This window comes from Mus musculus, chromosome 11, assembly GCF_000001635.26.
Source record: "Mus musculus strain C57BL/6J chromosome 11, GRCm38.p6 C57BL/6J".
Taxonomy (NCBI): domain Eukaryota; kingdom Metazoa; phylum Chordata; class Mammalia; order Rodentia; family Muridae; genus Mus; species Mus musculus.
This window is the reverse complement of record NC_000077.6, coordinates 31,911,546-31,938,826: the sequence shown is the minus strand read 5'-3', so window position 1 is coordinate 31,938,826 and position 27,281 is coordinate 31,911,546. Positions and strand designations below refer to the sequence as shown.

The window sequence follows — 27,281 nt, the reverse complement described above, 5'->3', positions numbered from 1 at the left end:
ATTGGAGAAGCCAAAGGGGTCAAAGACACAAGACACAGCCCACAGAATCAACCAGCCAGGGCTCATAGGGACTCAGAGACTGAACTGACAATCAGAGAAGCTGTATAGATAAGTCTGACCTAGGTCTTCTGCATATACGGTATAGCCGGGTAGCCTGGTGTTCTTCTGTGAGAGCAGGGGCTGTCTCGGACTCTTTTGCCTGCTGTGGGACCCTTTCCTCCTGGATTATGTCATCTAGCCTTGGTATGAGGGAGTGTGCCCAGTCTTGCTATAGATTGTTATGTTGTGTTTGGTTGATATCCCTGGGAGGCCTCCCCTTTTCTGAAGGGGAATGGGAGGAGAAGGGGATCTGGGGGAAAGGTAGAGGCACTGGGAGAAAGGGAGGGAGGGGAAAACTGCTCTCAGGAGCATAAAGAAAAAAATGAAAAACAAGCAGATGCATTGTGGGAAGGTACATGAAAAAATAGAAAAACGCTTATGACCAAATGCAGTAATCAATACAGAAAAAAAATCACCCTCAAATACCCTTAGTAACCAAACTTCCCCTACTCTTAAACCCTGTAAAAGCAAGCCCTCCAAAACAGTTTATGCTCTTGAGTACTCTCCCTCATATGGCCTGTTGTTACTCCTTTTTGTCATTAATAAAAATATTTTACCGAATTTGAGGAGCTTGGCACTTTTTAAAAATTCCAAATCTTTTACACAGAACAAAACAAAATCCAATTTAATTTTTAATTTTTGTTTTTATTTATCTTCTTCTTCTATTATTATTATTAATTATTTTGAGACAGGGTTTCTCTGTGTAGCCCTGCCTGTCCTGGAACTCTCTCTGTAGACCAGGCTGGCCTTGAACTCAAGAGATTTACCTGCCTCTGCCTCCTGGATGCTGGGATTAAAGGCACACGCCAGCACTGCCTGGCCCAGTTTTATTTTTTAACCTTGATCTGGTGGCAGTGATGATTCTGAGGACCACAGGGAAAACAACAGGGACCTGACAGATGAGAATGTAAATCTGGGCTTTACTGTGTCATAGCTGTGGTGTACAATTGCTTACACTGTCTGCCTTCCCATAGGATACTTAAATAGCCTGTCCTTCTGAGGGTGTAGTCTTACTGATGGGTACAGGTGCATGGCCATGACTGATTTCTTTCCTAGAACCAAATCTTTTGGGCACTGTGGAGTCAGGGCTGCTGAGAGACAAATGATAATTATGGCTGCTCCACTTTCCCCATCCTGCCCCGCGTCACTGTCATCATATCTTTCAACAGCTGATGACATGAGATGTAGCTTCAGGTGGCCCTCTCATATTAAGTGTGCCTCAATTCCCCCAAAGATGGAGGCATCAGCTCTTTGCTAGTTGCTACCTAAAATCATGTACGCCACCTCACACACTTAAATGACGGATCCCTCCCCACCCCAGCTATTTTTACGGGTAACTTATTTCAGAATGAGCTCAGATGCCTTGCTGCCTTTGGCAGATTCTAGGGAATCATTTCTAGGTCTGCCTGGTTCTTTTTTCTTCTGTGTTTGATATCACAGAGGTGTGGGAGAAGAGATGAAAATAATCTCTTTAAAATGGTGACATTTGCTTGATCACACAGACATTTGTATGGCATCAAAGCTCTAGTTCCTGAAATAGAAGGCAGAGGATAAAGCAGGCTCAAGCTTAGATCCCAGCATCTGTGTCCCCAGTTCACCGCCCTTAGGCCCCATCTGCCTACATCATCTCTCACGGACACCTAATCGAAGACTGTGCAACACAAACCATGGATGTTGTGCTGCATCCTGGACTTGATGCTGATGCTCATTTTTAACTTCCATGAGACAAGTAGTCCTTTTGTAACTCGTCACCACACGCAATCACAGTAAGACATGTTCCCTGACGGCCAGTGGTAAAGCCCAATTGACTAGAGAACGATTTGGATTTATCCAGAGAAGATTCATGGCATCTCAAAACAGAAATGTTCTCTAATAAGAGACCTGGAATGGTGAGATAAATCCCAAATTCTTAGTTTTTCAAATCTTTGCAGTTCCCATCCTTGGAATATGAGGGAGGGAGAATACTGAGGGAATTCTCAGAGGATAATTTTTAAGGAGGCAATATGACCCAGAAGGCAGACAGCGTACCCAGGATGGCAGACTCAAAGCTGGTGGCTTATGTGGAGATATGCTTGTGTCTGTGGCAAATATAAGTGCTGGTCCAGGTCAGTGGAAGCTAATTCAAATAGCAACAGAATAGTTTCTCATTTCTAGCCCTCTAAATAGGGATTAAAGAGACTAGCTGGGCGTGGCAGGGTATAGAAGCAAACCTGGAACCTGTCACATATGGGTGGACAATGGAAACAGCTGTCAGAGTGTGACTGATAGGAGCATGGGCTCCCTAGGGCAGTTTCAATATACTGTCAAGACAAGTCTTCGAAATTGCCAATTAAGAGAAAGCAGTACCTATTCTGCTGAAGCTCCTGCAACCCACAACTCCGGGGGCAAAAATACGCCATGTAGCCCACTTCCCCACAATTCCCAGTGGCTGGTTTCCATGCTGGGGAAAAACCTGAGAAGTAAAACATCTCACAGTCCATTTGCTTCCTGCCGTCCTATTCTTGAGAATAGTCTATCATGGGAGGGAAGTGCAGATACGTTACTTCCCAAACAGGGTATTCACGGGTGTACTTTGTTGTTAACTTATCATTGAAAACTTAAATGTATCTTAAAACATAAGTATTAACACATCACAATACTCAGTAGTCTACATGAGACATGGGCCAAATAAAAGAGAACACCTGCAGTTCCTGAGCTATGGGATTAGAACCCCAGTCTCTCAAAGTCCCGAGAGTTCAACGTTTTGAAATTGGAGATGATTCAGTGGTAGAGCATGTGCTTATCACATGGGGGTGCAGGGGTCAATCTCCAGGAGGAAGAAAGAACACTTAGACTGCAGGCTGATACACCCCACCCCCAGACACCACACAGCAGCACATGAACTAACAGCCAGGCCAAAGACACTACAGCTGACAGCTCTTACAACTTCCCGAAGCCAGGAATGCCTGCCATGAGCACTCACATGATTAAAGACTTTTTCATACTGGTTTGTTCGGCCAGGGCCCAACATGACATTCTTAGTGTTCTAAAAATGTCATATTCCCAAAAGGGAGTCTACTTATGCTAAAATGAAATAAGTATAGTAAAAGAAATCTGAGTTAAAAGTTTTATTCATTCAACATCTCACATTACAAATATTTAAAAATTATATGCATACTGGTATAAATAGTCATTTGCAAACTATTTAATAACATTAATTTTCCACTAGCACTTCAACAAATGAACTCTTTTAAAAAAGAAACTGTGTTATATAACTTAAGAGTAGAACATACAAAAATAGGAACTTAACGTGAAAATGACTTTAATAAAAAATGAATTACCCTTATTTAAAATGCTAGAATAAATACTACAACCTCCCCATACACAGTAAAAACTATATGGAAATTCAGCCAAGTAGTACAATTAACTGACGCACTTAAATAACGTTCCCTTCTGATAATATGAGCAATACACTGGAAAAATTAGGGATTAGTAAAAACTAGACACCCACTTGCTAAAAGTTTCACTTCCAAAAAAATATAACAAAAATCTGATGAAATTATAAAAACTAATTATACTTTAAATTTTAAAAATATAAAAAATAAAACAGTTGAATACAATATTGTCCCAATTCTTACAATGCTATCAATCACAGTAGCTTTAAAATAAGATAATAAAATAAAGCAAATGACCAAAACCTCTTTTATTCCATTTTTAAAAATAATCTCAAATTTACATTAGTAGAAAGATTGATTTCTGATTCTTTTCTTTAGAAACACCAGCAAGAAAGAGGATTACTCTTAACAGTAGAAAATGACATTTTTTAATGTCTGCAATTAAAAACAAAGAATTACACTGCAAAGATCTTCCAAAGTGTGAGATAAGTATTGCACATAACTGGAGTGAGCTTGCCACAATTCATCACATTCAAGTTTTAAATCACCTTTTAACAGAAGATTCAACTCTTCAAAACAAAAAGGGGTGAATTATCAAGTCTTTCCAACAGCACTCTCATAAAATGCTAAGTTCATTCACTGCAAGTTTTATGTTGCATTCTGCAGAGGTCTGTGTATGGAGAAGTAAATATATTATACCAAAGCCAGGGGGCACGGGTAGGGTGGGGGGTCCTTTACATAGAAAATAATCAGAAACACTTTATTTTACATTGCAAAAATAACCATGTAATTACTCTGTAACTACATTGTAAATACATGGCTGGTGCCATGCTAGTGCGCTAGAACTACATGCTTGGTAAATTGAAGTGATACCCTAAAACCTGTAAACTAATTACATGTTAATAATGTTTGAGTTACATGGTAACTCCCAGCTACAATCCCATGTAATCTGAAGGACATGTAATCATAAAGTTCAGAGTAATAGATAATCATTGTTTATGCCCTGTAAAGAAGTGGAACCAAATCATCTGTAAACACGCTTGTCACACAATCACAAGTAAATATTAGCAGAATAACAATTTCTTACATTAGTCATGCATACTAACATTACAAACCTGTCCTGTGGCAGGCGATTTTGTTTTATTATATAGAATTTAAAAGAGCAGACATCTCTGAATCAAACATGTAACATCAATTAATTAAGATTAAAAATGATTAAACATTCACCCAAAATGTCTGCATTTTATGAATAATTTAAAAAACTTAGTAAGAAGCTGTAGACAATTTTGTTATTTTAAATTTCTACCCTATGGTTATGCATTTAATTTTTTTTAGGAACTACAGTGTTATTTTGTCATTTTCATGCGAATTTTTTTCATTAATTTGTGACTTTACATAGACTATTTCTTAAATTATAGGTACACCAGTAGCTGGTGCTGGGGAAGGATGTTTAAGCAACATGCTTTCTCTTCTCTGCAGACTCTAAAATAGCATTGCCAGTGCACAACATTCATAATTTAAAATGTATGCAGAGCACTGAAATGTATAAAAAGCAGAATATAAGAAAATAAAATTTATTAAAATTATTTATATTAAAAAATGAAGTATATGAAGATCTCTCAGTAATAAAAGTACAAAAAGCTACTCTTTGCAATATGAAAAATTGAGGTATTGCATAAAGAGATATCCCGTCAGTGAAAAGTGTGCCTAAAAATGTTCACTGTTGGAAAAACAAGGTATACAAAAGTAGTGCATAACAAATGTACATCATGTGCATGACAAAATAAGTCAGCTACAGACACTGTACCGGAATTCAGCAGGCCGTGTACAAAGGGAAAAGTATTACTCAAAGCTAGTTCTCAAGCAGTGTTAGTTCTTGTTAACTCATCACACCTGTTTACTGAGTAGGACCAGCACAATAGCACACCCCAAGCCACCTACAAGCATTAAAGGAAGAAAAAGAGGCAAATGAACATTCCAATTAGAATCATGTAGTTCAGGAGAAAAGAAAAAAACAAAAAACGTCCCTGACCAGCTACACGAGAGACAGCACCCTCCACCACACAGCTGCTCCGCTGTTCTGTTAGCAGGGGATTCTTTGACAGTGGCTCCCTCTTTCTGTTGGACTCTTAGACAGCAAGTGCCTCCATTTTGACCTTTGGAACTTAACAGGTGTAGTTCATTAAAGCCTGTGTTAAAAATAAAGGGCTGCTTTTCCTACAGACAGCAGAAGGGTCACCAGCCAGGCGGTGACAGCACTGCAGGCAAGTCTTTGGTTCTGAAGGATCCAAGATGGTACTGTTAGGCAGCACAGCTAGCAAGACTGCACTTAGACTGCTGCTGTTAAATGCTTTGCACACTGATAGTAATCCTTTGAACTACGGTAGGGCATTTAATAAGAGAATGTCAATTAAACCAAAAGTTACTTCCATGACCGGGGCTTCAAGAGACTATTTTAAATTTACCCCCGAAGCAGACTGTTCAAAACATAAGAACATCTTTCAAAGCTAGGGTTGTATTTATAATAAAGCATGCATTACTTGATGAAGTTGGCACTTCAAACACTATGTCCCATGCTAAGTTCGGAAAGTGTATGTTATTGTACCTTATAGGAAGAGTAAGATAACCATACGGACTTTTGCACAGATTTACACAATTACTTAGTTCAACAGTGCAAAACACTTTGCAACTACTTGACTTTTTTTTTTAACCTTTCCCCCCCACATTTTCTATGTTACAACTAAATTACAGGATTCCAAAGTAACTTCAAATGGAAAACAAGGCCAATGGGCAGCCGATCTGTATGTTGTTTTTAATCTTCCAGTTTTGGCTACAAGTGTAGTGTAACACAAAGTCAAAAATGATATCCTTGAGGTATGTCTAGATACGTTGTTTTTAATGTCAAAATGGAGAGCAAAGGCTGACACCTGATGACTGTTAGTAAATTAGGATATAGAGTTTATATATAATAACAAAAATAAAATTTATGTATTTGTTCTTCTGTTCCCCACCAGAAATCATTAATTCTAGCTTTGGTAGGTTTCCTGGGGCCGTGATTAGGAAGTCAGTTAAATAAATACGCGCACTCCCCTCAGTAGTAAAGTCACCCAATTCTTACATTCGGAATTTTAAGAATTATTTCAAAGAAAACAAACTCAGCTCTGCCTACTTTATTTTTTCTGTTGTATGAAGGCATTTGAGGCATGATCAAGCTATCATCAGCCTCAAAGCTCTTATGGTTACACTGCTCAATCTTGCTCATGCATTTGCTTGCTCTGACATACTCTTTCCTGTTAATAACTGTTAACTTCCTCCATTGCTGTTAAAGAATAAAAAGGGATAGAAAAGAGAGAGAGAAGGAATGAAAGAAAAGAACTGGCAAGAGCACTTTCCTGGGGGAGACTGTGTCAGAACAGATGATAGTGTTACTGTTGGTGATTATCTCAATAAAGTTTTCTTATATGTTATATCATTACCAGCAATTAAAACCTCAAAATATTGTCTCATTTCTCTGTTAATATTTCTCTCCTCTAAGAAAATGCTACAGCAAGTTTAGATCCTCTTGGCCTCCAGCAAAACAAGAGAATTAAAACCTGCATGCAACATAATGGCAATGTGAAATGGAGTTGAACATACTGTTTGCAGTGACACGAGAGTCTACAAAATACCTATGTTGTAGGTTGTTCTTTTCATTCTACCACTGATAGTTACACACTGCTGTGCAGGACATGCCAGTGTGAAGAGGCTGAGGAAGAGTTGGAATTAACAAAAGAGGGCACTTCTTCTGAGGCCTGCAAATGAGCTCTGGAGTCATTCATTCTTCAGTTCCAGCGGAATGAAATATGCCGAGGGCGGTCACCACCTTCCTTCACCAGGGGCTTGTGGAATTCTCTGCCAGCACGAGAGTGAATAGCAGCCCAGCAATATTCACAGTAATACTGCAGACAGGTAACATTAGCACAGAAAAATGGAGCAAATTTCCCCCCACAACGGGCCCCTTGACATTCATCACACAGCTGGTCATCCAAGACATATGGCTTAACCTCCACCTGCATTGGAGAGACAAAAAGGGAGTTGGCATTTTGGTATCATGTGCAAGTCCACTTCTGTATTGTGCTTCCACCTCCCTGTGCCAAGGTGCCACAGGAAGGAGCAGTGATGCACTTATTGCAATGAAGATTGTCCATTTTAAATAGCTTTTCATAAGATATCTATATTGATTATCATGTTAAAATAAGGTTTCAGACAAGAAAGAAACAAAAGAAGAATTTTATCAGAAACTATCATAATTTAAACAAAACCATCTAAGCACTTCCATCTCTCACAAAATGTGTACTGCAAGATTTAGTGGGCAAAAAGATGTCTGATTTCTGCCTCACGAACTTTTGAGTGGTTGCTGAGCCTGGCTGGTGGTTTAAGTGTCTACATCTTGGGTTGTAATCACACAGTTGGGAGTCTGGTACAACATGATGTGTTCTCTGTCAGAGTAGTTTACTTGAATCTAAAAGTTAGAGGTGACTTTACAGAACTGGGCCTATACCAGTGTTCAAAAGGCCAGCTGTCACCTGAGCCTCTCAGGTATTAAAATGACCTGGTCACTACCTTACCAGCTACAAAAGATTGATGATGCTAGGTCTTGGGAGACTCCTGGATGGAACCTCCTAAGACTTGAGTCCCACACTGCAGAGGATCTGGAGAGAGGCTGAACACTGACCTAGGGATTTCACTGTGGAAAACCAAAATTATCATTTCTAATGATAACCCCCAGCTCTGACCCGCCCATTGGCAGGGATGTGTGAATGAAGAGCAGGCAGGCAGGTGACTGTGCTACAGCATGTCCTGCCCGTCACTTGTAGCTACAGCACGAGCTTCCTCTTTGCTCACACTAGAGAATGACCACAGACACTGAGTACACAGGACCTGAGACAGTGAATATCAAACACCACTGACCCTGCTTATAGCTCAGACGGTAAACAGCACAATAAAAACCAACTGATTAAGACTGTGGAGTATAGTGCCACCGTGCTGGCTGCCAGTCCCAGTTCCAAGGGAAGTGCCAGTGTATATCAAACACAGGGCTTACATTAGATGGTGCACCATTTCTAGAACTCTCCAAACACATTCTAGGACGTACCCGTTTATCTATCTCTCCATGCTGCAGCTGAACAAAGCGGGCACTGATAGCAGCTATGTAACTCTGTTGATTAGAAAACGCGACTCTTCCAGCTCCTTTTGGGTATTTGAGCTCTGGGTCAGTATCGATTCCAGCATAGCAGACGCCTCCATACAGCCGATCCATTATCATTGCAAGCTCCACTAAAAGAAAGGATCAAGACACTTACTATCAGGAAAACTCATCTGGCTCACCTAATGTTTCACCAAAAAAGTTTATGTGACCTCTGAGTATATATGATTATAGTCATTATTAAAATCTAAATCATTATTATAATAACTATTAGAATAACTTTTCTGCTGGGTGACTGTTTAACTGCAAGCTGGCTGGTTTAAAATGTGCTTTCTTAATTTTCACAACCCATAAGATAGGTAGTAATTTTCTGAGAAAACTGAGGCTCCAAGATGAACGGTCTGTCCAGGTGACAGGGCCAGGCCTGAAGCTAGGTTTGTCTGCTTTCATGTCTTTCTCACTGCTGTCATATCTGTACTGGTTAGTTGGGTATTGATTCCTAGAATTTGAACATTAGAAAGTTAATGGGAAGATTCTCTGGAAGGCCCTCTCACCATCAAAGTCTGTACCTTTGTTTACATACAGTAGTCACTAGCACATCTTGCATTGGCTGCTCTTTCAGAGGACCTGTGTTTGATTCCCAGCACCCACATGGCAACTCACAACTCTCCAGTCCAAGGGGATCCAAAGCCTTCTTCTGGCCTCTGGGGCAACTATATACACACTGTACACACATGGTGAACAGGTATACATGCAAGCAAAACACTCATATGCATAAGATAAAAATAAGCAAAATCTTCAAAAAAAAAAATTTCAGCATAGGTACCTTGCACGGGTGGACAACACTTCTGCCAGAAGATAATGACTAATGAATGAAAACCTCAGGGCCAGGCTTGGGAAACCTCCCTATCAGTTACTGATCAGTGATACCCTAGAGGTCCATTAAAAAATACAGTCACTGCTCTTGAGTTGTCCACCATAACTAGAGATTAAACTTTATTGCTGAAGCGACAACATACTGGCTAGTTTTCCTAGTACTAGAAGGTGCAGTGAAGGTTGATGGGAGAAAAAGCCATCAACGGTATCACATTGCAGTGAGCCTTGGATGCTGCTGTATCAACCTATCAGATAGCATGTGCTCACTAGTGCTCAGTAGTAGCACAAGGGTAAGAGGTAACTAACTCCTTTTGGATTGGATTGGATGTTTTCTGCACAGGAGGGAATTCATGCCAGGTACTGTTTATAGCTTAGGTCCTAGGCCCAAGGGGTAACCTACTGTTGTTGTCTTCCTAAGTGTTGCTAAACTGCCTCTCAAAAGTTTGTTTCTTTACATGAATTAGTGTTGCCCTCAACCTAGCCAAAGACGCTTGGCTCTGCAGTGGGCTGTAGTCAATGCGGAGACTCCTAACTGGTCACAGAAGGGAGAACAAGTGACTACTGAGTGTTTAGTCCTAAATGGGAAATCTAACAATCTGTTCTCACAAGTCTCAGGAAATATCCCAGAAGAGGGGACAGAAAGAATGTAAGAACATAAGGGGAAGAGCACGGGAAATGCTGTCTCCTGGGCATGACATGGCCACTGTACTCATGGACTCACTACAGCTGTGGTCACCTGCTTATGATCAAGCCAACAAGATCAGACAGCAATTCCAGCAGACAGTATAGAATGGACTTTGTGGGTGACAAAAAATGAAAAAAGAAAGAAAAAAAAAAAGGAAAGGACATAAAGTGAGGAGGGGGATTTGGTGGGGATGCCTGGGGAAAGCTGAGTGGGTATGATCAAGATATGCTGTTTACATCTGTGAAATTGTAGAAAATAAATAAGACACTCTATTTTAAAAACTTGAAATAGTCAATGTATCTTCTCCATGAAATGTTAAAACATAAAACTTCATTTTAATCTTACTATACTCTTAAACCTCAAGTTATTCAAGTCAGTTGAGGATGTAATTCCTTTGTAGTTATTATTCTAAAACTATGGGAGGCTGAAGTTGTATTAGAAACTCCGTAAACAGCGCTTGAGAAATTGAGGACATAGAAAAGAAGCCCTGCACATCTCAGCACACAAAGGGCTTTGGATTTCCTATAAAGGACAGTAACATGATCAGCATTGTAGTACTACACTTAGGCACTCTGCAGGAGTCATTTCATTTACTCCTCAGCTCTATAAAATTATGCACTTTTGATTCCATTTAACAGGTTAGAAAACCAAGAATTAGGAAATTTATATTATTTGTCCAAGGTTACTCAACTATTAATAGGAAACAGAGCACATTAATTCTAACTTAAACACTTAGACACTAGAGTTCTCTCTCTCTCTTTCACATTAACTCAAAGCTCCTGGAGTATTTCAGCTTAAGATCTTTATAGTTCATATGCTAACAATACAGGAACTTCGCCTGTTTAACTATACCAGCTCGTAATGGTCGAGGAACACCACCAACAAATATTGTTTTCCGTGGGTCAAGTGGCTGTGAGCCATCCATCACAAAGTCACTGTCACTGAGATTCCAGGGCCGGATCTGCACCTAGAGTGTGTAAATCAAGATGCTCACATCAAAAAAAGTTCAAAATTGTTGCCGAGTATTTTACAACATCCCCATCTTATCACAGATCAATAGAGATGTAAGACCAAAAGGCTTAGAAACAGTTCTCCCTGTCTTTCATTTCAAAGTAAGAATATCCCATGAAGTATTTACTTACTATAAGCCAAATCCTTAACACATTATACATCCTTAATTACCTACAAGTTAATTATCTGTTTTTCAGGTTACCCAGCCTTACAGGATATATATAATTTAAATTTAAATAAAATAGGACTCAGGGTATTTCCAGGCAATGCAGACTTACTGTTGATACTAACAAACTATTACATTGTTTCAAAACTATTTCTAAGTAAAAATATTGCTAATATTTGCAAACATTCTTAAAAGTTTTATTTATTTTTATTTATCTGGGTGCTGGAAAATGAACCCAGGTCCTCTGCAAGGGCAGCAAGTGCTCTTAACCACTGAGCAGTATTACGTTGATAAACACTTTAGTGTCCATTAGCCTAATCAAGAATAACACGCCAGGCCTGGTGTTGCAAGCCTGTGCATCCTCTGTACCAGTTTGACTTCTCCAGGTACTGTGAGTGTCTGATTGTCTTTAGCAATAAAGCCTTGCCATCAAGTTTTTGTGGGTAGCCAAGAACAATGATAATAGCCTATATTAGTTTTGGGGTCTCTGAGGCCCCCAACTAACAACTCAAATAGGTGGGGGGAGGTTATCCCATACCTGGCATTGGGCTTTTGTCAGATAACCTATGACTTCAAGTAGGAGCATTGTCCCTCTATGTAATGTAGCTCTAATTCCCTCCTTCTCACTATGTCTGTCACATATATATGTCTATAGAATAGTTTCAAAACTATTTCAAAGTAAAAATATTGCTAATATTTGCAAAAAATGTTCAAAGTTTCATTTAAATGCTTTAATTTATTTTATTTCTTAGTAAATAATTTAATAAATTAATTTTAATTCTAAAAATGTATTTAAAGATTTATTTCCATGTTTCCATATGGTTTTTCAACTACCCTCAGTGTTTGCCTCCTTCAACCCCTCCTCTGCCTCTTCCCCACTATCCCCAGTCCTCTTCTGCAATGATACCTTCCCACTTATAGCCTAAAAGGTACTTTGTAGACTGCTGGGGAAGAAAAATGTTAACAGTCTTACCGAGCTGTGAACCCTGTGAGCTACAATAACAACCAGCCTGCCAGATTTGTCCATTGGTACAGTAGTGGCAAAAATGTTATGGAGTAACCAACAGCCTTCTATTGGAAATATGGCCCACTTTATGGTACCATCACCTGGACCAAGCTGGGTAGGTCATTGGCTATAAGAGGACAACCTACTATTATTTTGCTAAAGGTATATAGTATTAAACTCCCTTCTAAATATTTATCCTTACACCTATAGATTAAGCATATCTCACTGCTCATTAGAGAACCGTCTTTATACAGTAGATAGTGGTTAGCAGTGGATGGTGGTTAATACAGAGATTCACAATTGTTCAAAGTGCTGTGAATATGTGACTGTGAAGTGTTCAGGTAATGGGACATCTATCTTACACGTCCTTACCCTCAAAAGGTTCAGGAAGAGGGAGTAGAAAAACTATAAAAGCTGAGGTTGAGAAGGATGCTGAAAAATTGTGTCTTTACCAAATCACAGCAGCTGTGGTTGCCTGCATAAGAGAAGCCAGGCCCTGCTCCAATGAGAGATGCTCATAGGGCCCCATTCGTAATGCTTTTGGTAGGTATTGGCTACGTGGGAAGGGACAGTCAGTTTTTTTAGTAGCATGGCCCATTATTGCTTGACCATGCTCTAGAGGATGGCTCTACAGCCATGCACACATACATAGACAGCACTAGTTAGACTCAGTAAGTTAATAGAAGAAAAAGAAGAGGAAGATGAAGAGGGGTAGAAAGAGGAAGAGATAATGTAGTTGGGAGAAAGATGTAGTGGAAGGATGTTTTCTAAAAGCCAGAGGGGGGGTTGGTATACCTTGTATTCATGTATGAAATTACCAAAGAACACATAATAAAACCTGTTATATTCAATTTCAAACACATAAATTTAAGTAGAAATCATAAGAACTTTTCACATAAAGCAGGTGAGTGGAGGCATACATACACAAAAGGCAATTTTATGCTAAACTATACTCACTGGTTTATCCTTGATGGTTGGACTTGATACACACAGGTAAAGTTTTCCATCTTCTTCAATACATGCATCAATGAGAGCCTGAACAGAACTTTCATCTTGAAACAGCAGGAATGCATAGCCTGGGAAGGAAGAAACAATACAAGACTTAAATGCTTTTCTATCTTTGTCATACATAGGATAAAAAGCTTAGATTAAAATTAAGGAAGGGAAAAAGAATAGAAAATATGAAAAAATTAAAACAACATTCCTACTAAAAGTCTGAACACATCAAAACCTCATTTGAGTAGAATCTTTAGTAGAATCTTAATAGGTCACAGAAACATACTCTCTGTCTCTGTCTGTCTGTCTGTGTGTGTGTGTGTGTGTGTGTGTGTGTGTGAGAGAGAGAGAGAGAGAGAGAGAGAGAGAGAGAGAGAGAGAGAGAGAGAGAGAGAGAGAGAGAGAGAGGTCAAGGGTTAACTTGCAGGAGCTGGCTCCTTATTTACCACATGGGTAGGAGCACAGAACACTGGTTGTCAGGTATGGCAGAAGTACTAATCCTTCTCACCAGCTCTACTTGGTAGCATCTGGAAACATCTTGTGTAATTAAAATTGAACTAATAGTATATTAGGTAGAATATTTAAAACACACTTAGAAAAATATAAATTTAACAACAAAAGCTTGTGAAGTCAAAGTAAACATTCATGAAAACGCTCCAAATTAGACAATCTGAGAATAAAATGTACTTTAATATTGGAATCTCAAGAATTACCTTTTGGTGGAAAATAAGATTTGCTCTCTGCCTTATGAGGCCAATCCACAATCAAAGGGCCAAAGCGACGGAAACTAGCTGTGATCTCATCTAATGAAAAACAACAAAAAAAGTAGTATTAGTTTTAGATGTTTTTTTTATAATATAAAATCACTTTGCTGTAATGAAGTCACAAATAAAATAGCCTGTAGCTAGAATAATGTGGACACTCAAACAAGTATGTGCCCAGTCCCCAAGTCTACCCGAGTGTCTCCGTGAGTGCCTGAGCAGTCAGAACACACAGCTCAAGCTGTAGGGCTGCACCTGCAGCTTCACATTTTCACTGTCAATCTCATTTTTATATACTTTTATATACTATACATTTTTATATACCCAACACAGAAAAAAAGAGAACAATGACAGGTAAAACCAGACCACAATTAGCTTTCTATCTCTCATCATGACTCATGCTCCCTCCTTCCTCATCACCTCATCACTACCCTTTTGTGTTCTCCTTTTAAAACAAATCTATCCAACAACAGTATGAAGAGCTCCTGCATTGCTTCACGTACACATCACACTCAGGACTTGGCACATCTGCCTTCAACGCCTTCCTCTTCCTCTTTCTCCTTCTAGTTAGATACATAAATGAATCAACTCATCCATCCACAATCTTTTACTGACATTATGCTTTATAATTCCCAAATGCTACCATTGTTATCAGCTCAAAGCAAGGTTGCTTTCTTTTATAACTCTATATGTAGCTTCCATATTCAAGAAATCAATACTGATTCAATTATTCTCCAGTGCTGAGACGCTATCTGATCAAGAATCCCATCCAGAGCACATGTTGTATGAGAGTCACTTCTCTGAAGTGGGAGCCCTTCATAGCTCTCTACATTCATTCTATATAGCATTGGTTCTTAACCTGTGGACCTTGGCCCCTTTGAGGGTCAAATAGCCCTTTCATAGGAGTCACTTAAGACCATCTGCATATCTGATATTTATATTACATAACAATAGCAAAATTACAGTTATAAAGCGGCAATGAAAATAATTTTATGATGGGGGTTATCACAACATGAGGAACTGTATTAAGGGGTCACAGCATTGGAAGGTTGAGAACCACTGTTCTATAGTATGCTGCTATAGACTAAATGTACACTCAATCTTGTAAATCTTTATGCTAAAATCAGATCCCCAATGTAAGAGAATTTAGAGGAGGAGTCTTAGGTAGTTGACCGGGTTATGGAGGTAGAAGCCTCATTAAGAGTATGCCACTTCTATCATGTGGACTTACAATGATGACTATTATAAAAAAATTGATCAGGCAAGGAGCTGCCTAATGCTTTGACCTTGAGCTTCCCAAAATCCAGAACTATGAAAAGTTCTTGTGTTGATAAGCAATTTGGTCTATGGTATTTCCACCTAGCAGTGTCTTCATTTGGGTTTGTATTCTGCTCCCTCATGACCACTGTCATGCTATGTATCCCAAACACAAATGATGCTGTGTCACGTCAACATTAATTAGACACAATGATCTTGGTCATTGGCTTCTGCCTGGTTTCTCTATCAAGAAACCATTTTCCTCTCTGTATCTGACTTGCACTTTACAAGGAATACTGTGTTACTTACCAACATCCTGCTGCATTAGTCATGGCACCTCTTAGAAGGTGCCCACTGATAGATCGGGAACCACCAGGGCTGCCAAGTGTTGATGATCTGTTGCCACTGTTCCTTCTACATTTGCTCATCGGTATTGCACAGTATGGAAGAGCTCTCTTTCTCTTCTAGTTGTTTATTATGTCTGTCCACACCTACTTTACTTAACAAGTTAAAACATTCCAATTCCCTCTTTATTTTCATATTCATTCAATCTATCTATCTATCTATCTATCTATCTATCTATCTATCTATCTATCTATCTATCTATCTATCTATCTATCTATCTATCTATCTACCTACCTACCTACCTACCTACCTACCTACCTACCTACCTACCTACCTACCTACCTACCTACCTACCTACCTACCTATCTACCTATCTACCTATCTATCTATCTATCTATCTATCTATCTATCTATCTATCTATCTATCTATCTATCTATCTATCTATCTATCTATCTATCTATCTATCTATCTATCTCTATCATCCACTCACCTAACCATTCGTCCCTCTGTCTCCTTTCTCCTTTTCTGGGTGGGCCAGTGGGAGCTCCAAGGATGTTCTGACCTTTCCCTGTCATTTGCACTGCCATACTTTGTGGCACAGGAAAATATTCCATATCTTGTTTCCTTACCTCACCTCTAGAATCATGTCAACCTTTAGAATGCTTTTTTTAAAAAATGTAGTCTGGGTTCCTTTTAACAGCAAAAAGGAAATCCCATATGCTCTATATAATCTATAATCTATAAAATAGAGGGTATTCTTTATTTCCAAGTCTTCTTTAGTAGACAAAGCTAGGAAATAAATGAATATACATGCAAACAAATGTGCTTATAACTATTTTTAATACCTATGTATAATAAAAGTAACATATTTTGATATTTCCAACGCAACTCCAATCTTTTGTGGTTTTCCTAGCCTTATTCCTTCCTTCCCTTGTTTTACTCTCTCTCCAGCTGGGAAACACTGCAGTCTACTCTGCTCTACCAGTTCCTGCAGTACAATTTAGCTCAAATGAGATCGGCTTGCAGGAGATTGCTACTAGGCTAACTTGGGAGTTGTATGGTTCCTAAGTCACTTTTCCTGAGCAAGTTGAGTTAGATTGTGAGAGGAGAAGTAACCATAACCTGCACTAGGACGGGGAGAGCCTCTGCATGTGTGATGAGAAGCTGGAACCCTCTCAGCTCTAGTTTAAGATTAAATCAAAATGCAACAAGCAAGGCTCTCTTGCCAGAGAGGAGGAACTGGCCTTGAGGGCTCCTGCACACCCCCCCCCCCAGGTGTTCACCATGTTTCCAAGACTACAAGCAGAGCAGCATTTCAACTTTCTGGCTTTAGGATCACTGTCACAGCATGCTACCTGACTTGATTAAAGTGTCCAAGTACTAATTCTGGTTTTGTTCCTGTTTCAACTTTAATTGATCTGCTTCTCACCCTATATCCCACAGAAATTCTGTAATTTTGTACTGCACAATTGTGTAGACTACAGTATTTTTCAAGCTCTGTATTCTGGGGGTGGTATGGAGAATGGAAGTGAATGGAACTAAAATTACAGCAATTTTATCAAGATATTTAACAAGTGTGTTTGTTATAACCGTCAACCTTCTAGAAGTTTGATAAACTTGATCTCAGTCTAAGTGACAAATGACTAAATATTTTTCGATATTACAGACTTTTACAGAAATTGATTCTATTTTATAGAACATGAATTAGTCTATTTCCATTTCCTTGTATAGCTGGCTACTGACTCAAGTCTCAGTTCAGATAATGCTTTCTTAAAGTGAGTTTCCTTAGCCATTCAAAATAAGAAGAATCCTTGCACGTTAGACCCCATAAAACTGTTTGCTTTCCAACACTGTTCTCTGATACATTCTCTTATGTTTACATATTTTTGATGCACCTTCCCCCATTAGAATGTAGATTCTACTAACAGGGTTTCTCTATCTTATTTACTTCTATAAATAAGCTGAGGAACAGTGCCGCTGTTTAAAGAATATATAAATGTTTGCTGAACATATATATATATATATATATATGAATTTTTTAATCACTTTTAAGATTCTTTCTTGTAGTACAACTACAGACTACATTTTAAAGAAGTTCAAGCTTACTCTAAAATTTAAAAATTTGAAGCAACGGAAAATAGGAAAGAAATTAAAAAATAACAATAAAATAGGAGAAAATAAAATATGGCAGTTAAACCCATGTTGTCTACAATAGACTCCTTGGGGAATCTTCTCTGGGGTCTTCCCTCCTTCCCATTGAATTTGGACCTCAGCTCATCCTCCTCCTTCTGCAGCCAATCTTACCGTAGACGGTATCATGGTTTATTACCACAGGATGACAGGACAAGAGAACAAGGTGAGTGAGACTTGAACAGTCAGAGCCAGGTAAGACAGGGGCCGTGACAGCAAACCCTAGATCCAACTTCCCCTTGGGCCACAGAGTGGCATGTGGCTCCAAATAGTCAGTCCTTTCTGAACATACCTTCATCAATATCAGGAGGCAATCCACCCACAAACACTTTGCGAGAGTATCGTTCCACTCTCTCCCCATTCTGGTGAGTGAAGCAGTGAGGTGACCCCAGACCACTATGAAGAGGTTGATCCCCACGGCCATCATCCAGGAATCCATCTTCCATCGGAAACAATGAAGACTGACCTGGAACAGAAAGCAGAACAGAAAGCTAATAGAAAAGGCTCCTTGCCACTGACTATTACACACACCAAAGAAGACATGAGTTGATAGAACTGCTGCTTTTATTTGTTCACTACAGGATTACTTATGCTCTTGAATTGTTATCAACTTAAGGTCTACTGCATCAGAGAGACTCTATGGTTAAACAGAGGGCTACTCAAGTATCTCCCAGGAGTGCAGAAGCTTCAGGATGTGAAATGGTAGCCCTGTTAGAAGAGAGTACTCTTTTGAAACCAGTTGGCAGCAGACTGCACTGCCTTGGCAAGTGCCCCATGGCGACCTATACAAGGACATGGAATATTAAATTTAGCTATAAAATGCTGGTCACATACATTTCTTTAATGGACCAAACTATGTAGTCTCTGCACACTTTCCTAAGGATGTATTTAAAATGAGCATGTCAATTTAAATGAGCACTCATTTTAATTTACCTTAACTAACAGGATATAATCAAAGCCCACTTAATGTTGGTACCCAATTCAGCTTCTAGGCTTACAGCATTTAAGATCTGAAGGCATGCTAAAGCTGATGATCATCAGCTTACCAAGGATGCTATCTGTTTTGAAAAACTACTCTAAAAACTGAAATTCCAATCATTGGGAATACATAAGAAAGTAGAAAGACTAGAAGCACCAATGTCGGTAAGTCTCCCCATACTCACCTGACAGGAAAATAAAAATGTCTATATTATAAGCAAAGCACAAAGGCAGATAGCTGCATCTCTCAACCTTTAGCCCTGCTCAGGCTTCCATCTACTTTTAGGTGTTCTCTAAGGAATGGTTAATGGACCTCTAGAAATGATCTCAAGTCTCTTCCTTTATTGGGATGCTCACAAGCTCTTTGGTTGCCACAGTTGTAAGTCCCATTCCCAAGCATAGACAACAACAGTGTTTCTGCCACAAAAGTATCCTATATGCTATTAGTAAATCATGATTCAAAATGGCTCTACAATTGGAGACTACTTTCTGAATGATCTTTTTTTTTTAATCACATTTTAAGTCTAAGTGACTTTATGGTCTTATAAAATAGCAAAAGTATTACATAGAAGAAAATTTAAGTTTAGCTAGGAATGTCTAAGAAACGAGTCTTTAAAATCCCATTTTTCTAAAGCATTTATAGAATTACTCATTTATCCAGTTCATATTTTAAACTAAATACATGTATCATGTTTACTTAGTAAAACAAGCTCATGTAAGTTACTTAAGTATAAATGACTTTCCAATTAATGAGATAATTTTTAGACAAGTCTAGCCTTTAAATATTCAAATCTTTAAAAAAAAATCTTAAATTCTTCTAAGGAGTTAAAAGGACAAATCTTTAGCTATAAGTAAGCTAACTATCTAATATAGGGAATTTAAATTCACATTATCAAGCTCTTTAAGTCTCTTCAATTAGAATGTCTACATCTCCAACTACAACACAGAGATTCTATATAGGTTAAACCCAGCCACTTCCCTTCACTCCTTCCCCCAGAGATTATAATCTGGGTAAGCCCAATTCTCTCCATATAGAACTGATACATTCAAAAGTGAGAAACATTGATGTTACCTCTCCTTCGCCCATAAGTCCTTGCTGCATGTCAAATGAGAAGAAAAAACAAAACAAACAAACAAAAACCTTTCAAACATTGTCAAAGAATCCACTGAGATTTCATCTATGAGCTTTTGAAATGGAAAGATGGCCATATTCTTTATATTTCCTGGTCTAGGTATCAAAAATCAAGAAATTAGACGGTGGTGGTCATGCATTTTTAAAAAGAACTTCAAAGACACTATAAATCTTTACTAAACCTCACTTGTTTTAAAGAAAACCTTTGACTGTAGTCAGCATCCAAGAACCAAGATAATATGAAGCTAAGGCTGTGTGTGACATGATCTACACCAAGTGCCACTATGTTCATTATATCTTCTCTCAGATTTCTATGCTAACAATTTAGTAAACATATCAATATTGAATTCATGACTTTTCACCATTACAGAATACATATTTACAGTATTTTTATGTTTATTCCAAATAGAAGAAGATCATAACTAATGAAAATTTTAGACAATTTATATATTGGCCTCAGTCAAATAAACAAATGACCCACCACCAACAAAAAGAAACTTTCTACCCAGTCCCAAATGTTCAAAACTGAAAGTGTGGGATTCTCTCATCAAGTCAGTTGCAGTTCAAAGGAAGAGAAAAGGTAATTGATTGAATCTACAAGAAACAGCATCAACTTTAGACCAAGAATATCTGAGGAAATGCACTCTCCCTGATATAAACTGGCACTGAAGGCTTATCCTGTTCTAGGGCCTTGGCACGCTTCAATAATTCTTCACCCTGTGGTCTTGCTAAGCACAGTGGATCCAACAATCTAAAGCTTTGACCTCAAGGAACTAGTGACCACATATGCCACAGGGTCACATAGGATTTGTAATGATAATGAGCCATGCCTATGGCTACAGACCTCTCTTTACTCACTTTCATTTTCCATGGTTTCATTTGCCAATGGTACATCTCAATTTGAAAATATCAAATGGAAAAGAAATCCAGAAATACAATTGATGATAAGTTCTGAGTAGCATTATGCAAACTGGTATGAATCATCTCTTTGTCCAATGTGCTTCTGTTCTGTGCTACCTGCCTGTTAGTCACTTCTGAGACATTTTGAGAGAGACTATATTTATATAACCTCTATTATACAATACATTTAAATTATTTTTCATTATTGTTGTTAATCTCTTACATACCTCATCTATAATTAAACTTCATTATAGGTGTGTGTGTGAATGTATGTATGTATATATGTATGTATGTATGTATGTATGTATGTATGTATGTATGTATGTATAGGAGAAAACACAGTATATAATACAACCATTAACTTGGATGTCTCTGGGAACATAGCTCTACTGGTTATATAGCACATGCAACAGGGACAGAAGAGGAAAAATGCCTTGAAGTAAAGGGGGTGGCAGGGATGGAACCTAGGTGGGATCTTAAAGAAAACCTGGAGGAGTATTAGGATTGCCATGCACAGGCAAGGGTGCTGCCGTGTTCAGGCAAGGAATGTAGCACGAGTGAGGACTGGGTTTAAATAGAACACTGAGGCAGACTCTTCAGATGTAACTCTAAAAACTGCCAGGACTTTCACTTCTAATCTTCTAGACTCAATACAAATCAGTTTAATTCAGAAGTACCAGGCAAATATTTTGCAAAATAAAATTAGTTTTCATACAAAAATACCTTTCTACCATTACTACATAGCACTATAGTCCACTGCACTGCTGGGGTGAATGGCCTACAACAGCACTGAGACTTTCCTCCAGGAAAGTCTGATAGGTGCTCATTTTGGCAACTTCAAGGCTAGGAGGTCATGAGCTACTCTCCAACTTACCAGACAGGGGTTAGAAAGACAAGTGACATCACAATAGTGGGAGTCTGCTGAGAACATTCTATTTAGACAACCACTTCAAAGACAAAGCAGTTTGAGAAAAGAATGACTTGGGAATCTGAGTTCTATCTTTAAAATTAGGTTGATACTACATCCATTCCTGGGAAAACAGATATTTCTTTAAAAGAATGGCTTTTAAAAGCTACAAAGACAACAAGAAAACTCACATGGCTCCCATTTTTAAAAAAATCAATAAAACCCAAAACCTTCATGAGTAGTAAGAGCTCCAGATAAATAAAGTATCCACAAAATCTTCACATGTGAATAATTTATATACCATAAAATTAAGTGGTTAATGTGCAGGCATTTATGGTCAAGTTCTGGGATTAATATTTGAAAGCTAATCAGACACCTTTTTTCATATTAAGGGAAAAGTAGGCTGTAGGCTATATTTATATGAACTTAAAAAAAATCAAACAAAATTATTGTAAACTAGTACTGAAAACTAATGATGTTTGGAACTCAAAAATGAGAATGTACTTTTTTTTATTTCAACTTATATTTTGTACATGTGTACATGTGAATTTTGACATGTGACATATATGGAAAAGTAAGTAAACTGTACTTGATGAACATGCATATAAAACCAGATCCATATAGTAACTGGATGCTAAATGTTGCCTCTTTACATAGAGTCATGTCTGGAACACACATTGTGAAATACTCTCCTGGGGAAAATGTCACACAGATGTCTAACCTTATGATACAAAGTCTAACATATTTGATGTTTTGCAAACACAGAGTTAAGTGACAAGGGGGAACGTTCACAATGACAAACATGTTTTGGGAAAGTTCTCATTAAGTCAGCTGAAGTACTCTCTGCTAAGAATTTTCTTTTCCCAAAATTACTAAGGGGCTGACTGGTATGATTTTTTAGACACATGCTAGTATTGCTAAGTAAAAGCCTTCCCAGTCTCCATTAGAGTATAAATGAATGCTATTTGTGTGTCTCTACTTTTATTTTTATTGGGATTTGGGATTATAGAGTTGTTACTGCTTTAATGTTCAGAATTAACAAGAGTCAAGAATGGTAAAGCATGCTTGAAAAATTGTGGTCATAAATGTCTAACTTCTGGATCCATATTATTAATCTATTAATTGGTGCTTTATTTCTAAAGCACCTCTACAGGACTGCTTACAAATGGTTTTCATGTAAGACTTATATTCAGTCAAATTTCCTCTAGTAAAATATTCCATTAGTCTGTGGGATAGAATTGTAAAAAAGGTACAGAATAATTGGTTTCTCTCTCTCTGCATGCCTTTCATCATTATAAAGCTGAGTTACTATCTGTTTCTTAATAAGCACCCTTTTATCCTCACTTGAAAGTATCCATTCTAGAATATATCTATGAAAAGAAAACATCTATTATGTGACCCTTTTAACATATGCAAGTATTACTGTATATATGTGCCAGCACACACACACGCATACATACACACAAAGATAAAATTCAAAGATCTGAAGCTTATAGTTACTAATCTGTTAACACTATGTCTACATCCAGTCCAACAAAGTTGCAAAAATTATACTTTAAGTGATTTTACAATTACAATCTAATTTAATAACCTCACTGTCAAAATTAATTTACACAGATAGCTAGTAATTTCCTATGTCACATTAGTTTCTTGGGACAGTAGCATTCAAAACGATACATTTTACAGCCTCCTTTTTTTGATAAGATTTCTGCCCACATTTCAGGCAAATAATCTTCCTGTTTCATTCTAAAAACCTATCATTAAGAGACATGTCTTTGACAGCCTTTAAAAGATGGGTCTCAACCCTCCTTCTCTGGAACATGTGAAGCTTGATGCTTCTAAATGAACAGACATCATTAGAGGAAAGAACTACACAAATGAGTCTAATCCCTAACACTGTGTTGTTGGTGTGGATTTTCTTGTGCTCAAAATTTATCTTTCAGTTAATTCTAAAGGCTAAAATAGAGGGTAATAGAGAATTGAAAATTAAAATTAAAGGAAAAACGATAGAACAAAAGGACAGACTTCTCTTTTTTAGCAGTGGTAGTGACTATTGGTTCTCTTTGATAAAATTAATCTTCAACATAGGGATGAGTACAACTAATCTTTCAGACAACATTTAACTTAGTGCTTAGCTAAGTCAGAGAAAAATGCTTACAGGTAAGTCTGCTCATGTTTAGCACTGTTACTTAACTGAGAAACTAAGTTTCAAGCTTGTTTCTGAACCATAAAATGTATATGCTTATTACATAAAAATTTACTAGTAAAGACATTCATTGTGGGTTGAAATTTTCCCACACCCACATTTCTACACTGAAGTCTTAGAATATGATGGCTTTTGGAGACATGGTCTTTAAAGAGGTAAAGTTAAGTGAGAGCATTTGGTGACCTCATCCTACATGACCTCTGTCCTTCTAAGAAGAAAGCAGGATGCCGATGTTTAAAAAGGTAGACCACGTAAGGAGAAACCATCTGCATACCAAGAATATGTCTCAGAGAAATAACTACTGAGCATTCCTTGATCTCAGACTTCTAGTCTCTAAACCCCCCACAAAATGACTTTTAGCCTCCACAAGTGTGGGGAATAGCTACTGCTTAAGTCATATAGTCTGTGTACTTATTACTGACCCTCAGCAAACTAATACACTAACATGGCACTCAAAAAGTAACTAGAAAGCTTGGGTTTTTAAATTCATTTAAACCCATGAATTCCCTCCAGAAAAAAAAAAAAAACTTTTATAATTAACACAGAAGCAAGATGTGTAATAATATTCTGTAACAATATTACTGAGGGTTTAATTATTATTGGTTGAATTACACTAGCTCATCTTTGAAAAGTCACCAGTCCCTGAAGGTCACTTGATAGTATGAAAATTAATTTAAAGCAAGGCAAAACAAGAAGTCATGGGATCTACGGATGAGTGAGCTCTTTTAGCATTGTGCATACAAATTCCAATGTTATTTCAATCTAAACTACCCCAAACTGGGAAAGGATTCTGTCCCTTTTCTTTTTATTTTGTTAGGATTAAACCCATTACCCATCTAAAGTTCTGAGATTGCTTGAAATTTTCAAAACAAGTAACATAATAAAAATCAGTGAAAATTAGAATGTTTACATTGAAATGTGCAAAAGGAGGGGGTAAGTAGCTCTTATTTCCAATCCAAACAAAAGGGAAAGGCTCTGACTACTGACACTTGTGAGATAACGCTCTGGAAGATGTAGAAATACAGTGTTTCATAGACAGAATCACTTCCCATGGTTTTAAAAGTCAGAATAAACTATGATGGCTCCCTGCAGCCTGTCTAGGCTTGGTGATAAAGTGACATGATATCAGGCTTTTATCGTCCCTTTTAAAAGACAGTGAAAAGTTGAGGGAGCTACATTTAAAAGTAGTGGTTGCTAATCATTGGCACCAACAGCCGACGCCTCAGAAGGCAATTATTTGCTCTGGTGATTTCTTAAGATGGCTGCGGCTAAGGACGCATGTGGAAACTGCTGCAGCAGCTCCACTTAGGGATTCCTAAAGCAGTGTTTGTGGAAGATGTAGATTTTTTTCATGAAACAGCCTGGGAAAGAGACTGCAGATAAAGTGTTAAAGAAGCTGGATGAACAATACCATAAGTATAAGTTCATGGAACTCAACCTTGTTCAAAAAAAAAAAAAAAAGAGGCTGAGAGGCTGAAAGGTCAGATTCCTGAAATTAAACAGACTTTAGAAATTCTGAAACACATGCAGAAGAAAAAAAGAGTCCAATTCAATGGAGACCTGATTCTTACTGGCAGATAACCTGTACTGCAAAGCTCAGTTCCTCCTACTGATAAGAGAGCCTGTGTAATGCTTGAATATGATATTGATGCTCAGGCATTGTTGGAAAAGAATTTATCAACTGCCACAAAAAAATCTTGATTCTCTTGAAGAAGACCTTGACTTTCTTTGAGATCAGTTTACTAACACAGAAGTCAATATGGCCAGGGTTTATAACTGGAATGTTAAATGAAGAAACAAAGATGATTCTACCTAGAATAAAGCATAAAACTGGCAATTGAAAATGTGATTCAGGTTTCCAAACATGTTAAATAAGCCAAGGTTTAAAGATTGGTCTTACTTTCACTGATTTTTTTCACAGCAAGATTAAAATTTAAAAACACCGTTTTATTTATTTATGAAAAGAGTTACTTTCAAATATTTTATGAAATTAAGAGTATTTTTTCATATTTCCCTAAAATGTAATGCTGCTTTTGTTTTATTTTATCTGTTATAAGACAACTCCTAACTGAAATGGCCAAGAATCGTGAGAAATGCTATGGAAGCTGCTGAATGCTGGGCACCAGAGCAGTTTTCTTTTTCTTTAGTGATTGATGTTACTCTCACTTGATGTGGCAAATCTTTTAGAGGCAGGAAAGACAGACAGTTCTAATATTTGTAAGCTTGTTCTTCTTTAGTACTTAAAAGACATTACCATCTTTTGTTGCTGTTTTGTTCTGTAAATGGGTTTTCATGCATTTCTGCCTAACCAGTAGCTTTTATAATACTTTGAACTTTTCAGAAAATTGTTATTTGCTTTCCTACACAGTATGAGGGCTATTGACATACATAACATTTTGATCCCAAGTAAGTATACTGTGCCTGCAATGACAGTATAAGGGAGACTTGATCAATGTGAGAGAGTACTACCCATTCAAAACTGTAAGCTAAGCTAATTTTATATTATGTAACAGTTTTCTAAGGCATCTCGAACAGGAATAGTAACATAAATATAAATCTGCATTATTTGAAAAAAGTTGTAAGCTTTTTTTATTCATGATAAAATTTACATAGGATGGATATAATCTCTGGAAAGTCATTGGTACTGACTGTGGTAAAAGTACTTGGTGATATAGATTCTGGTAAAAACACATGCATGTTATTCCATCTCTGTGTAGTAGAAAGTATACTTGTACAATGGTTTGTACTTGTAGTTCATGTTATTAAAACAGTGATGTTCAAAAAAAGTAGTGTTTTGTGTTATTTATCTCAATAGCAAACAAACAAACAAAAAACCAAAAACTCGTGTTTACCCCAGGCTGAGTTTATAGACTCATTTTAAATCCCTTGTTGTTGTTGCTCCCTTTTGTAAAATTTTAGTGTTATTATTCTTAGCTTAAAAATGAATGATTTTAGTTTGACTTCATATGTGTTTGGTATGATGATAAGTGATTTAACTATATTTATTTAATCTTCAACCCTGCGAGAAGGGAGGTTTCTGTAATTCTGAATTTTTCTTCATTAAGCACATTTACTTCCACATGTCAGATTTCCAAAATAAATCCATCCAAAACCTAACCTAAGAGTGTTATTCACAAGAGTGTTTCATAAACATGGCTGAAGGAATAGCCAACGCCTACACCTAAATCAATGTGCTGGAGTCTCAC

General features: G+C 37.6%; 1 protein-coding gene and 1 pseudogene across 4 annotated transcripts in view; one reads left to right on the top strand and one right to left on the bottom strand.

The window, feature by feature from the left end:
* Nucleotides 1–3,191: 3,191 nt before the first annotated feature.
* Nucleotides 3,192–27,281, bottom strand: part of Cpeb4 (cytoplasmic polyadenylation element binding protein 4) — a 65,532-nt gene continuing 41,442 nt past the window's right edge. For 2 of the 4 annotated variants that reach the window (XM_006514793.2, NM_026252.4), the window contains 7 exons: nucleotides 20,003–20,026; nucleotides 18,245–18,418; nucleotides 14,112–14,201; nucleotides 13,360–13,478; nucleotides 11,072–11,186; nucleotides 8,608–8,789; nucleotides 3,192–7,522 (listed from right to left, as the gene is read on the bottom strand). In XM_006514793.2, the coding sequence (XP_006514856.1) occupies nucleotides 7,295–7,522; nucleotides 8,608–8,789; nucleotides 11,072–11,186; nucleotides 13,360–13,478; nucleotides 14,112–14,201; nucleotides 18,245–18,418; nucleotides 20,003–20,026 (932 nt within the window). In that variant the 3' untranslated portion in view covers nucleotides 3,192–7,294. The remainder of the gene's footprint in view (nucleotides 7,523–8,607; nucleotides 8,790–11,071; nucleotides 11,187–13,359; nucleotides 13,479–14,111; nucleotides 14,202–18,244; nucleotides 18,419–20,002; nucleotides 20,027–27,281) is intronic. The other 2 variants (NM_001290676.1, NM_001290678.1) reach the window with 1 other exon arrangement.
* On the top strand, nucleotides 25,366–25,900 carry Gm18743 (predicted gene, 18743; annotated as a pseudogene).